General features: G+C 45.0%; 1 protein-coding gene across 1 annotated transcript; it reads right to left on the bottom strand.

The window, feature by feature from the left end:
• Window positions 1–1,811: 1,811 nt before the first annotated feature.
• KLK7 (kallikrein related peptidase 7) lies at window positions 1,812–8,995 on the bottom strand. The gene is made up of 6 exons (XM_074219525.1): window positions 8,936–8,995; window positions 7,588–7,724; window positions 6,543–6,699; window positions 4,519–4,772; window positions 3,876–4,012; window positions 1,812–2,047 (listed from the first exon to the last, which is right to left on the bottom strand). The coding sequence occupies exons 2-6, from the start codon at window positions 7,667–7,669 to the stop codon at window positions 1,898–1,900; spliced, it is 780 nt and encodes a 259-aa protein (XP_074075626.1). The 5' UTR covers window positions 7,670–7,724; window positions 8,936–8,995; the 3' UTR covers window positions 1,812–1,897.
• Window positions 8,996–14,272: the final 5,277 nt, after the last annotated feature.

The following is a 14,272-nucleotide window of genomic DNA, read 5'->3' as shown; positions in this document are numbered from 1 at the left end:
GTCCAGACTCATGATTTTATTCTAGTGGAGAGCTCTTAGTTTGGAAACTGAGGCAGTGCCCTGAGACCCTAAGTGTTTTGGCAGGATTACATATCTGGCATGTATCAACAGTGAGACCTGAACCCCAGTCTTTCTGGTTCTGGTGTCAATTTCTGTGTACACTATATCAGTGATTCTCAGAAGTAGTCGTGGCACCCCTGATGGCCCTTGGAGTCAAAACTTTTATTATAATATTAAAATAGTTTAATCTCTAATAAAGTAAATGTTTGGTCCTCAATAGGACTTTTTAAAAAGTGTAAAGGAGTAGGTGGCACAATGGATAGAGCATTGGCTCTGGAGTCAGGAGGTCCTAAGTTCAAATTTGATCTCAGACACATAGTACTTACCTAGCAGTATGAGCTTCGGCAAGTCACATAACCCCATTGTCTTGCCAAGAAGAAAAGTGGAAAGGATCTAGAGTTCAGAAAATTTGAGACAGCAGCATGATACGTTGTCTCTGAGATGACATGGAACAATGGTAAGGAGACATATTCATCATAAAGGGAATGTGGGGTGACTTGACAAGGATGTGATGATGTGATTGCTGCTGCTGCTGCTGCTGCTGCTGCTGCTGTTGCTATTTTCTTGGTACTGGGCATGTGACAACACTGACATAGAGAAGTCCCGTGAGGAATTCCCTCCTACAGAACCTGCTTAGCAACTTCTGTCTTTGAGAGTCATCTAGAGCACAGAGACATAGTGACCTGCCAACTGTCACACAAACTATGACAGACAAAATTCTCATGCCCAGGACTGAGTTCAACTTTCTAATCTTGATCACAGATTGGCTAGAAGAGGGATATCAGGATTACCCCTTAAGGTCCCTTTTGATACCTGGTTCATGACACAGGATGACCTAAAGTCCTCATAGGCTGTGCTAGTGGAGCAAGGGTTCCATCACGTCTTACTAAGATGGAAGGCACCAGAGAACAAGTTTATTACAGGATGTGGGTTTATGTGAGCTATCTGCAGGGATAGAAATCTAGGGTCTACAGCAACTCTCAAAGCCATCTGCCAAATCATGCAAGGTTTATAAATGGCATTATAAAAATAGGGGGTGCCCACATTGATAACATCAACTTGGGCTATAGGGAGGAGGGGAGAGGGGCAAGGACATGAGTTGGCTGACAAGGATATAGGGTATATATGACATTGAGAGAGAGAAAGTTGGGAATGTGAACAATACAATGAATATGGTAATAGATGTTTTAAAGCATTGCTTGATTCATTTTTTATCTCTCATTCCCTTTTTCCTTTAAAAATTCTGTTATATAGGATGGCTCTCTGAGAGGCACATGTAGAAGGGATATAGGGGAAATTTAAGGTGGTGTAAAACCAAAAGTTATGAAATTTTTATTTTCTTAAAATGAAAGTAAATAAGTGAATATCCAAGGCATGGGAAAATGGAGTATTATATTGTGTCAGGGCCCTAAAGAAGCCTTGGAAAACAGGTATGAGGCATGACTTCATGGCTTCTCCTGAGAGGACACTGGTGAGGACCTAAGTGAATCATTCTATGATAGGTCAATAACAGTCTTTACCTAGAGTCTCAGGAATATTTACCAGGGGTTGAAACCTTTTGCCCAGATCTTCTTATTCCTCCCCTCCCCTATATTCTTTCCTCTCTGATGTTATGAGGCTGGGAAACAGAGATTTTCGGCCCCCAGCTCATCTATTCTTAACTTTTATCTCAACTCTAAACCTCAGAGTGTGTCTCCTTTCTCAAGGTAAAGGCTTATAAGATAAGATATAAATTCAAACAAGGTTTCAGATATCACATTTATTGGGAGTTCTGCCCCAAGGTACCCTTCTCCACATACACACACACACACACACACACACAAACACATTCTTATTCTTATCTCCTTATAGTTTTCTGGATCCAGGGCACAAACTTGCAAACTTCGGTGTAGACACCAGGGTCATTGGGTTGGCCACAGGGAAAGGTTCCCCATGAAACCAGACCCTGCAAGACTCCATTACACACCAAGGGGCCTCCAGAGTCACCCTGGAAAGAAAGAGAGACAGGAGAGTCTATCTTGTTTCATTGAAAATATCTTCTAATTTTTAGTAGACCTATAATTCCAAATTCATTTCCAAGAGCACCATACCTGGTCCTGCTAAATAAATTTCTTCTGTCTTTACCATTAAGAGAGAAGCAATTGTTCCCCAAATTGTTTTTTATAAATCACTGTTAAAAATTATATTTAATGGCATTGAGCCCGGGGCAAATGTTTGGGCACTCCCTGAAAGATCTCCTTCCAACCTGACCTCATTCCGTTAAGATAGACACTTTGGATCCAGTCATTCAGTCAGTACTAGATACCTTTAACTATACATTGAGGTCTCAGTCCCCTAACACCTCAATTTGGTTCTCATGATTTGCTTTTTTTGTTTCTTTGGGGGTTTTTTGTTTTTTAGTTTTTAGCAAGGCAATGGGGTTAAGTGCTTTGCCCAAGGTCACACAGCTAGGTCATTATTAAATGTCTGAGGCTGGATTTGAACTCAGGTCCTCCTGACTCCAGTGTTGATGGTCTATCCACTATGCTACCTAGTTGCCCCGGATTGCTTTCTAATAATATTTTACTATCTTATTTTTGGAAAATCAACTTTTTATGCCCAAATTTGTAGCTTTACATTTATCCCTATGAGATGTTGTTTGGATAAATTTAAATGTTTTTTTCTAGCCTAGCCAGTTCTTTCCATTCTGCTAACCATCATGATAGCTACTCTTCTCATTAGCTTCTCATCTGGAAATGTAATAAGCCTGCCATCTATGGTTCCATCCCAGTCACTGACAATCAAAACTAGCATCTATAAAGGGTCTTAAAGTTAGGAAACTTTTTACAAATAATAACTCCTTTAAGTCTCATGACAGCCCTGGCTAGGGGAAGTCCATTTTACAAAGGAGGAAGCTGAGGCAGGTAAAGGTGAAGGTAGTCTGGATCTGAATTCAGACCTTCCTGACTACAGATCTAGCATTCTATTCACTGTTCCACCTAGCTGCCTATAAATATTAAAAAGCAGAAAGCCAAGAATGGATTTCTGGGTCTCTCCAGAGAGAGAGAGACAGAGAGAGAGAGAGAGAGAGAGACAGAGAGAGAGAAACAGAGAGACAGAGAGAGAGACAGAGAGAGAGAGAGAGAGAGAGAGAGAGAGAGAGAGAGAGAGAGAAAGGGGGAGAGAAGAGAGAAAAGAAGAAGAAAGGAGAAGGAAGAGAAAGAGGAGGAGGAGGAGGAGGAGGAGGAGAAAAGAGATAGGAGAAAAAGAGGTAGAAGAAGGAAGAGAAAAATAATAGTAATAGTAGTAGTAGTAGTAGTAGTAGTAGTCATTGTCATCGAAGAAGAAGGAGGAGGAGGAGGAGGAGAGGAAGAAGACAGTAGAAGGAGGAGAGGAAGAGAAAGAGGAGGAGTAAAGGAAGGAGAGGAGGAAGAAGGAGGAGGAGAAGAAAAAGAAGATGAAGCAGTAGAAGAAGATGAAGAAGAAGAAGGAAGAAGAGGAGAAGGAAGAAAAGAAGATGATGATGCTGAAGTCATACAAGAAGGGGAAGAAGATGAAGGAGGAGGAGGAGGAAGATGACAATGAAAAAGGAGGAGGAGAAAAGGAGAGGAGGAAGGGGAGGAAGAGAAGGAAGGGGGAGAAGGAGAAGGAAAGGGGAGAAAAAGAGGAGGAAGAGGAAGTAAAAGAGGAAGAGAAAGAGGAGAAAAGAAGAGAGAGAAGTAAAAGAGAAAAGGAAAGAAGAGAAGAGGGAGAGAGAGAGGAGAGGAGAAAAGGAAAGAGAAGGGGGAGACTGGGAAGGGAGAGGGAAGGAGAGACAGAGAGATACAGAGACTTACATTGCATGCATTTTGTTTAGAGTTAGGGATGCCAGCACAAAGCATTGCTTCCTTCAGTAAATCCTTGTAAATCCTCTTGCAGTCTGAATTGGAGATGAGCCTCACATCTGTGCACTGGAGTTTTTCAGGATATGTCGCTGTTAGGGAGAAGGGGGTCAAGATCCTCAGTCTTCCAGTAGAAATAAGGCTCCATGAAATATCAGGGCAGGGTGGGGAAAGAGGAAGGGGGGAAAGGCAGGGAACAGGGGTGGGGGGGTGGAGAATCCATAGCATGGCACCAGCTTGGCTGTCAGGAACTGGGGATGCCTAATACCCAATGCAGGTCTCTAAGGCAGATAGGAAAGGGGCTAGACTCCACTCTCTCTCAGGGATAGACTGGAGAATTGGAAAGTGTAAGAGTTGGGACATGTTTCTTGGGAACTGTGAAAAAATTTGAATCTCTGGGTCCTCTGGAGGCTGAAGAATGCCTATGGCTTTAAGGACTGGAAAGGTTGGATGACTGGGTCCCTGAGGACTATAGCAAATGGATGCTTGGGTCCCTGGGGGCTGGGATGGGTAGGTTCCTGAATCTCTGAGAGTTAACTAGATAAGATGCCTGAGTCATGATTGTTGGACAGTTGGGTGATCAGTGCTGCAGACTTACCATCTGGGCTAGTGGTAGTGCCCCAGCCAGAGACTTTGCAGGTGGTGCCAGGTGAGGCACACCTGGAGGGTAGGGGGATAGGTTTGACATTGGGCCCCAGCCTGGCTGCCCTCTGCAGCTTTATCAACATGAGGTCATTAGCATGGGTTGAAGTAGAATACCGAGGATGCCGGATTGACCTGGTGGCCATGATCACTTGGGACCCCCTCTCTCTTCCTGTCAGAACATGTTTGCCCAGATGTACGTTGTACCTACTGCGGAATGAAAGAGACTGTTAAAATGCATCGAGCCTGAAGCGATAAGCATAGATGCACAGGGAGAGACAGAGAAGTGGGAGATAGAAGAAAACAGCACAGGGGACAGGTTTGATTTTCTAAATAGTTTCTAGTTGGGTGACCTTGGACAGGGGCATCATAATGTATAAAGCTGTTGTTTGTACTACCTTCTCAAAGAGGACCTGACATCATGGATATGATGCCAGGACAGACAAGTGACTTGGGTTTAATTGGGGGAGGAACAAAGCCACCAATCTCATTTTTCTCTTCCAGATTTGTTTGGCCAGTTAAGAATGGGAATGACTGGAGATGGTCCTGGATGTAGTGGGAGATCTTGGCTTTTGAAGCCAAAGCCTTTTCCAGGCCTTAGTTTGAGTGAAGCAATGCCCATTCAATTATTAAGGCTGGTAAAAATAAAGCAAAGATTAATCTCTTTTACCTTTTTATCAAAAAAAAAAATTGAGTCTCTGGTCAAAACAACAGGTTTAGTATTAAGATTTATCTTCATGAATTCAAATCTGGCCTCAGACACTTGCTAGTTTTGTGACCGTGGGTCAGTCATTTTACCCCATTTGCTTCTGTTTCCTCATCTGTAAAATGAGCTAGAGAAGGGAGTGGCAAACCATACCAGTATCTATCTCAAATGGGCTCCTAAAGAATCAGACATGACTGAGCACCAAAAGACCTTGGACAAATCAGTTCATCTCTCAGTGTATCCCTAACCTCTAGAGGGGCCTGGACTAAAATTGAAGTTTTTAACTTTCTGGTGCCAAGGACCTTTCTAAGAATACTTCTTGCAACCTACATTCATAGTTGATGGAAATGTTCAATGTCAATTACTGTTTCTCCATCTAAGGTCACAGACCCCCTGAAATCCGCCCACAGACCCCCTGGATTCAAGGCTAAAACTTTCTGGACTAGGATAGCTCTAAGGGCTCTTCCAGGTCTAAAGTGTTATGTTCTTATGCTAATGGCAAAAAGAAAAGGAAGAGAATAGAGAGGAAGACAGACAGACTGAGAGACAGACAGAGCTGGAGATACAGAAGCAGAGGGACAGAGAGAAAGACCAACAGTGGGACACCAGCAGAAATGGAAACAGGGAATAGAGATAAGCATTAGAAACCTTGAAAGAAAGACAAAACAAAAAGAAAATTTAGTCCTGACTCACTATGCCTTTGGGCAAGTCACTTCCCTTAGTTGAGTCTCCTTTTCTTCATTGATAATAATACTGATAAAAAATAGTAACAATAACAGTGATGATCCCTTACATTCTCCCAGCACTTATTCATTATCTTATTTGATCCACCCAATCCTGCCTGGCAGGTAGTAGAAACAGTATTCTGTGCATAGTGGGAAATTGGGCAGAACAGACCAAGGTCCATCCCAGGCCTGCAGGCTTTAAACCAGTAGCCTTTCACTGAACTGTTGGTTCTGCAACCTGAACAGAGAAAGACAAACACAGAAAAGGACAGATGAGATGGACACAAAAAAAAAGATAGAAAGAGAGAGTGAATCAGAGAGATCAGAGGACAAATATAGAAAACAGAGAGACCCAGGTGTACACACATGAAGAAAGAGAAAGGAGCAGGGACACAGAGATACAGATAGTCAGAGACAAAAAGTCAGAAAAACAAAGAACAGAGACAAAGAGATACAAAAGAGATAGAGAAATAGACCAAAAGAAAAGAAAAGAAAAGAAAGATTGAGCAAAGAAAAGATAGAAAAGAGAGTGCAGCCCTCTCCCCTTACTTCATCATGCAGTGGGCAGCTGTGAGCACCCAGGTCGGAGCCACAAGCACGCCACCACAGTGGAGCTGATTTCCATTAAACAGGGCCACCTGCCATGGGTGGGTGCCCCTCTGACACTCTTCACCACCAATGATCTTCTCTCCTTCCCTCTCAGACTCTGAAAAAAGAAGCATGAAAGAATGAGAGCAGGGATGGGGAAAGGGGAGACTGTCACAGGATCACTGAGAAGGGGAAGGCCTGGCTTGTGGAATTTGGAGAGGACCAAGTGAGAAATTCACCCAGGCTAACTTGGATTTGTTATAGGATGGGGGCGGGGGGCATCCAGAGCCATCCTTGGAATTGTAGAGGGAGGAAGTTTCAAGCATGATGAGATGGGGAATCCCTAACCTGGACTACTGAGAATCACTAGAGTGCTGCATGGGCAGGAGAACAGAGAAAAGCCAAGACAGAGACAGAAGTAGAGAGAAAGAAGGAAAAGGGACTCAGGAATGTTGAGATACAGGAAGAAAACTCAGTCTTAAGCATGTCACATGGAAAGATCATTAGAAGAGAAAGATATATCAGTTGAGATCTCAGAATGGGATGCTAGGTGGCACAGTGGAAAGAGCACTGGCTAAGGAGTTGGGAAAATCTGATTTCAAACCTAGCCTCAGTCACTAGCTGTGTGACTCTGGGCAAGTCACTTGAGTCCTATTGGCCTCCATTCTTCATCTGTAAAATGGGGGCACCCTGGAGGACATGGCAAACCATTCCAATATCTTTGCCAAGAATGGGGGGAAAGGCTTTGACCTGGAGCAATGGCTACGGGAAGGGTCCAGAGGCAAATCGAAGCTAAGACCCAGAGGAGTCAGGAGGATTGAAAGGGAAGAGGCGTGCACTAAAAGCTGGGAGTTGCTCGGAGAACCAATCTAGGTCAAGAGGAGAGTAGGCGAGAGAAAGCTCATTTTTAGAGGGGCTGGGCAAGGTCATGATGGGAGGGTGCATTCTGGGAGAGGTCGAAAGAAGCTCTTGGGAGAGGAGACAGGGAAACTGGCCTTGGCCTTACCCCCTTCTCTCGCCTGGGACCAAGGGACAGCTGCCAGCAGCACCAACAGCGGTAGCAACTGAAAGCCTCGTTTGCTGGCCATGTTGATGTAATTCCAGCTGGTTCACTCCCCTTGAGTGACTTCTCCCCTGGAGGTCCTGGGAGGAAACAGACACCGATAGGCATTAGCCCTCTGACCCTCAACTCCTTGGAGAGCCAGACATCTGAGTCTCATCATCCTTGGCCCTGACAGATCCAAGTGTCTGATCTATCTCCCACTCCATCTCACCCCAGGGATAAAGGCGTCCTCATCCCAAGGCCTGCCTCTTTAGATACTCAGTCAGCCTCTTTAGAGCTCCCTGGATTCCCAGCCAGAACAACCATCTGGGGCAATTTCACTTTACAAAGGAGGTGAAAAGACTTGCTTAAGGCCATAGGGTTGCCCCGGGCAGCCCGGAGATTTGAACCCTAGTTCTTTGTCCTACTGTATCTGGCCGTGCCTTCAGATTCCTCCTGTGCAGGACCCCAGCTGTCAGGAACCCCCAGCTCCTGCTCCATCCCTGAGACCCAAATCTCCAGGTAACCTGCCCTCACCCCAACCTTTGGAGTAAAAAAAAGTGATGGTGAATTGGAAATCAGGCTGAGTAGAGCCATTAGTGGTTGAATAAAAGGGGCGGAGAGAGAGAAAAGAGGCATTTTCTCCAGGGTGAATGGGGAAACATGGGGTCCTAGGTTCAAGGAGGGTCTGTGCTGTCTTCAGTTTAGACTTGACCCGGTCCCTGGTTAAGAAGAGAATGGTGGGGAAGGAGAGGGGAGAAGCTGCAGGGGTGGGGGAGGGAAGGGGAGATGTGTTCGAATTTGGGGTCCCAGACAGAAGTCTGTACCTCGCCCAAAGCTGCAGGTCCAGGTTGTTGGAGAGGCGCAGGGGCTGCAGACTCCGATCGTTGGAGGCGGGGAGGGGGTGGGGAGAAACTGAGGACACAGGGAAATTAGACTTCCCGGAGCGGGGAGGGGATATGGAGAAGGGGGGCAATTGTGACCCCCAAACTTCTGAGTCTTTAAGAATGCCAAGCTGGTTGGACAGGCCACCGGGGTCCCTGTGCAGTGGGGGGATGAGGGCCTCGGGAGGGTGGTTGGAAGGAGGACAGTGGGAAGGAGGAAGGAGGATCCCCCTCGCCCCCCAGCAGAGCCAAACTCCTGAACTGCCCAAGAAAGCTGGGGAAGGAAGTCACTGACTTGGCTGCCGGGAAAGCCTGCACAGGTGAGGTGGGTGAGTCCTGGGCCCTTGGGGGCTGGCACCTGTCTAAGGACTCTGAGCCTAGCGGAGGTGAGCAAAGGGGGTGTCGGGGGGGGTGGTGTGCAGGCTCACCTCAGGCTGGGTATCAATGCAGGAAGCTCCCGCTCCAGCCGCGACTGTCCCGATCCCCAGTGGCCCACTCCCGAGCGGCTCCCCATCTTATACCGGCCTCTGCCCCACCCGTCTCCCCGCCTTCTCTTGTGGCCCCGGCCCTGCGCTCGGCGCCCAGAGGCGCGGGCGGCACCCCGCTCTCTGACACCCCCTCCATTTGTTCCTGGTCCAGTCTCCCCCGGACCCCGGGACTGGCCAAGATAAACACCAGAGATTCCCTGCCTGGGGTCTCGCCCATCCCTGACGCCTCCATCCCATTCTCGCGCCTCCCACCCGCGCAGATCCACTGGCACTGAAGTTTGTCCCCAAACCGGGAGGGAGTCACAGCTGGCGGGAAGGGGACCCGGGAGCCCCCCGACTCTCTCAGGCAGCTGGCACCTAAGCCAGTCCCGCCCGCAAGCGGCCACCGATCCCCTTCAGCATCCGTGGTCAGCGTGGCTCCAACCCTCCCCCTTCTGTTTGCCCCCTTGGGGAGTCGGCCGCGGGACACCTAGGAGTCCTCCAAACCACAAGTTTTCAACTAATATAAAAAGATAAAAACAAAAATTTCAGGGGCGGCTAGGCGGTGCAGTAGATAAGAGCACCAGCCCCAGAGTTAGGAGGAACTGAGTTCAAATCTGCCCTCAGACACTTAATAATGACCTAGCTGTGTGACCTTGGGCAAGTCACTTAACGCCATTGCCTTGCCAAAAAAAAATAAAAAAGCAAAACAAAACATTCATAGGATTGCAAGAAAACCCAATAATACTGAAATCCAGTTATCTGTTTTTTTTTTAAACTGATGGATCTCAAATTAAGAAGGCTCTAGCTAGAGAGTGGTAGATTGTGCAGGACTCCCCCCTGAATGGGGAATGCCTCCAGCCTCCCCAGTGAGGAGGTTTCCCCACCCCTAACTGGACTCTCTCTCCCAGTCCCATTAAGGTTTGGTGATATGAAGTGGAAAATTGGTTCTATGTTTAAATCAACCCTCTCCATTTAACCTAACTCCCTTGAGTCTCAGTTTCCTCCTCTGTAAAATGCAATGTTGGCCCAGGTGACTTCTGAGGATGCTTTCAGTTTTGAGAAGGATCAGTCCTTCCAGATGGCAATTCTCAGACCTCAGGGCCAGTGGGGACCCTATTACTAACACTATTTGAAATGTTGACTTCCTTCATGAGAGCGAGGGTCCTCTATGGGCCCAGCACTCAGCACAGGATCTGATAAACAGTGCTTACTAAAAACTTGTTTACTATTTGATCCCAATCCCAACCCTAACTTTGAGTCCAACTTCAACCCTAAACTAGGAGACGACATTGCCGGGGTCTGACCTTGCCACACTATTGCCCCCTTACTCTCCACCTTGCCAATCAAGGGTATTTAAACCAAAACCCTCATCTCAGTTCTCAGTCTTGACCATCATTTCCATAATTCGCCTCAATCAAAAATGTTTATTATTCATCTACTGTGTGTCATCATAGTTAACATCATATGTCACATGCTGGTGATACAAAGAAAGGTGTGTGGGGGGAGAAGGGAACCAGCTTTTCTCCTCATGGACCTTGCATTCTAATGGGAAGAAAACACACAAACCACTATGAACATCCAGAGTTCATATCTCTCTCTCCCTCCTAATAGATATAGTTAGAGGGAGAGAAAGAGAGAGAGAGAGAGAGAGAGAGAGAGAGAGAGAGAGAGAGAGAGAGAGAGAGGGAGGGAAGGGGAGGTGTGTGATCTGAGGGTCTGTGACTGCCCAGTGTGAACTTGGAATTGGTCTAACCAATGAGGAGGCAACTAACCTTTCAGCCTTATTTCTGTTCTCCCAGGACAACAGCCACAATTCCTTTTGTTGGTGACCCATTGTGGCTCTATCAACCAGGTGTTTATCCAGACCTTTATTGAAGTCATTGATCATTTCAATTTACTTAAAGATGAGTCAATGGTGAGACATGATGCCTCAGAAAAAAAATCTGTGTCAAAAGGAGAAGACAATGATGAAAGCAATCATTCTACTTTAATTGGCCAAATCAGACAAAACATGGAGGATCGCTTTCCAGCCTGGGCACTGCTGGCTAGGGAGTCCATTGATAAGCCAGAAAATGTCCAAAGAAGGGCCACGGGGGTCCATGTTTAGGAAGACCAACTGCTAAACTGGGGGTATTTGCCTTGGAGAAGAGAAGGTTCCTATGAACTTGAAAGTTGACTTCAAATAGCAGTAAGGACAGAAAAGTGTGGATAAGAGGTTCATTTCAGTCTGCTTGGCCCCAGAGGGCAGAACTAAGTTCAAGTGGGGGAAGGAGAGGAGGAGTTATGGGAAGGCTGAAACCTATAGGATGATTTAGAGAAGCTTCTAAAGCTGTTCTGTGGTCTAAGGGGACAATTTCACCTTGTCAAGTTGTTAGGAATATTGTAGAGAAGACTCCTTTTCATGGGTGAGATAACAGCTGAGAATCCTTCTGGTTCTCAGGCTTTGGGATTCTGGAACAATGAAAGTCCTTTTCCTTCACCTCTCCTAGTTTTCAAACCTATCTACAAAGTAAAAAAATGGTCCATTTCCGAAACCTGGGGCCAAGGAGCAGAGAACCAGAACTAGAAGGATCTGTAAGGCTAAATGGTGCAGTAACTCATTGTATAGATGAGAAGAGTGAGACCCTAGGAGGATAAGTGACTTGTGTTTATACTGCTAGGAAACTGCAGAAATGAAATACAAACTCTGGCCCTAGACCCTGTGCTCTGTCTCCATCCCCAAACTCAATTCCTAATTTGTGATAGATTCAAGTGAACCTGCAAGTTATTCAGTCTGCAGGAGATTCAGGCAGAGTTAGCATTTATGGTAGAAGGACATAAGGTAATGGTTTGATACAATGAGAGGAAGATTTTGCTTAAAGTCCAGAAGATATAAAGGGCAGCTAGGTGGTACCATGATGCTGAGAGCACCAGGATTAGAGTCTGTGGAAGACTCCTCTTGCTGAGTTCAAATGCAACCTCAGCTACTTACTAGCTGTGTGTCCCTAGGCAAGTCATTTAACCTTGTTTGCCTCAATTTCCTTATCTGTAAAATGAACTAGAGGAGGAAATGGAAAAACCACTCGTTTCTCCACCAAAATAATCCCAAATCAGGTCACAGACTCAGACATGAATGAATAACAGCAACCAGAAGATCTAGGTTCCAACTTCAACCCTTCTTTAACTGATGACTCCAGGTAATTCTCTTGTTCTCTCTTTGCTTCACTTTCTACAAGTTATGAAGATCAAGATTCCTTAACTTTTTTGCATGTCATGCACCCCTTGGGCAATCAAGTGAAGCCTATAGACTCCCTTTTCAGAATAATGTTTTTAAATGCATAAGATAACTATTGTAAAATACAAAGAAATGAAGATATATATATATATATATATACACACAAAAGAAATAACAATTTTATACACACATGCATATATATGTAATATAGATATATTATATATGTTTATGTATGTGTACATACATACATATATATATATATATATATATACACATCTATGTTTATATATTTCCTATCCAAATTCATGGACCCTTTGAAATTTATCCAGGGTTCTATGAAGATCTGGTTAAACATTCCTAAAGTAGATTATCTCTAAACTCCTTTTCAGGTTTAGGATGTTTTATGTTTTTGTCTCCTCCCTCATAAGAAGGGAATAATAATTTTTGTACTACTAACCCCTCAGGATTGTAAGACACCCTTGGGGCAGGGAGAGGCACCCTAACCCTCTCTTCACAAAGAAGTGTGAAACGGAAGTCTCTCTTCTGACTCTTCCTGAGGCCACTTACACTCACAGAATGTGCTTGTGCAAAACCTAGAACTCAAAGGCAGGGGCTATGTCCTTTTGGCAGGGCATCACTAGCACCTGACCCAGTGCAAGTACAGAGCAGATGCTTAAAGAATCATTGCTTTATTGATCCCTTATAAATCTTGAAGTGCAAGAACAATACAGAAACCACGAAATAATGATTGCTTTGCTTCCCAATGTTGCCTCTAACCTGAGTCATTTGAGATTGTTCAGTTCCTTAGAGTGGGGTGGGAGGGGGGGAGGTAGACCCAAACAAACTGGAGACATGAATTTACTTCTTTTCTATTATATCAATGAGGAAACAGAGACTCAAGGAATACCTTGTTCATGGTTAAGGGTTGTAAATTGTGAAGGTGGGATTTGAACCCAGGATCTCTTTCATTTTCCCTAAATTTTAGGAGTCAGACTCAAGTACTTAGCTATTTTTTTGTCTTCTTGACTCTAGTGTCTTATCTTGGTCTCTAGCCATACCCTGTCTTCCATCCTGTCTCCCACAAACTTGTCCAGACACTAAATGATGCCTACATCATCATTGCAAGATAAACTAATGACCTGTTGTCAAATCTTGTCATTTTTACCTTGACAACATCTCTGTTCCATGTCCCTTTCTCTTCGATCAGAGCCACTCCACCTTTGCACAGGCCGTCATCACCTTTCTCTCGGAGTATTACAATAATTGTACTTTCCTGGTATTATCTTGTACTTCTCACTCTCATTTACCCAATATATCAAGTCTTAGCATTTCTGACTTTATAACACCTCTCCTAGATATCCCCTTCTCTCCTCTGACCCTTACCCCAAACTATTCCTTCTGTTTGGTCATCTTGAGTCAATCTCTCCTCTTTCCAATTCATTCTCAGTTGCCAAAGTGATTTTGCTAACAATCAAATCTTACCACTTCACCCTCAAGAAACTCCAATGGTTCCCTATGATCTCCAGGACAAAGTAGTCAAATCTCTAGTTGATTATTGAAGTTTTACAAACTGACTCCCTGTTACCTCCTCAATCTTCTTATATCTCACTCACTATCTACAATGATACTGGCCTCATTGCTACCCTGGAGCAAGATGCTCCATCCCCCAGCTCTGGCCATTTTCTCTAGATTGTCTCTGTACCTGTAATGCTCTTCCCCCTTACCTCTGCCTCTTGGTTTCTCTGGCTTCCTTCAAGACTCAATCCAAGGGGCATCCAGGTGGTACAGAGGATAGAGCTCTGGGTCTAAGGTCAAGATGGCCTGAGTTCAAATGTGACCTCAGATACTTACTATGAGACACAAGTTAAGTCACTTCACCCAAATTGCCTCAAAAACAAAACAAAACTCAACAAGATTCAATCCAAATCCCATGTTCTGCAGTTGATCTTTCCCCCTTTCCCACCTTTTCCCTTGATCCCTGCCTGCTAAGATTATACTCCATCTATACTGTAGATATTTCGCATATACATGGTTATTTGTAGGTTGTCTTCCCATTAGAATGTAAGCTTCTTGAGGGCAAG

Source organism: Macrotis lagotis, chromosome 1 (assembly GCF_037893015.1).
Source record: "Macrotis lagotis isolate mMagLag1 chromosome 1, bilby.v1.9.chrom.fasta, whole genome shotgun sequence".
Taxonomy (NCBI): domain Eukaryota; kingdom Metazoa; phylum Chordata; class Mammalia; order Peramelemorphia; family Peramelidae; genus Macrotis; species Macrotis lagotis.
This window is presented reverse-complemented; position numbering and strand designations above follow the sequence as displayed.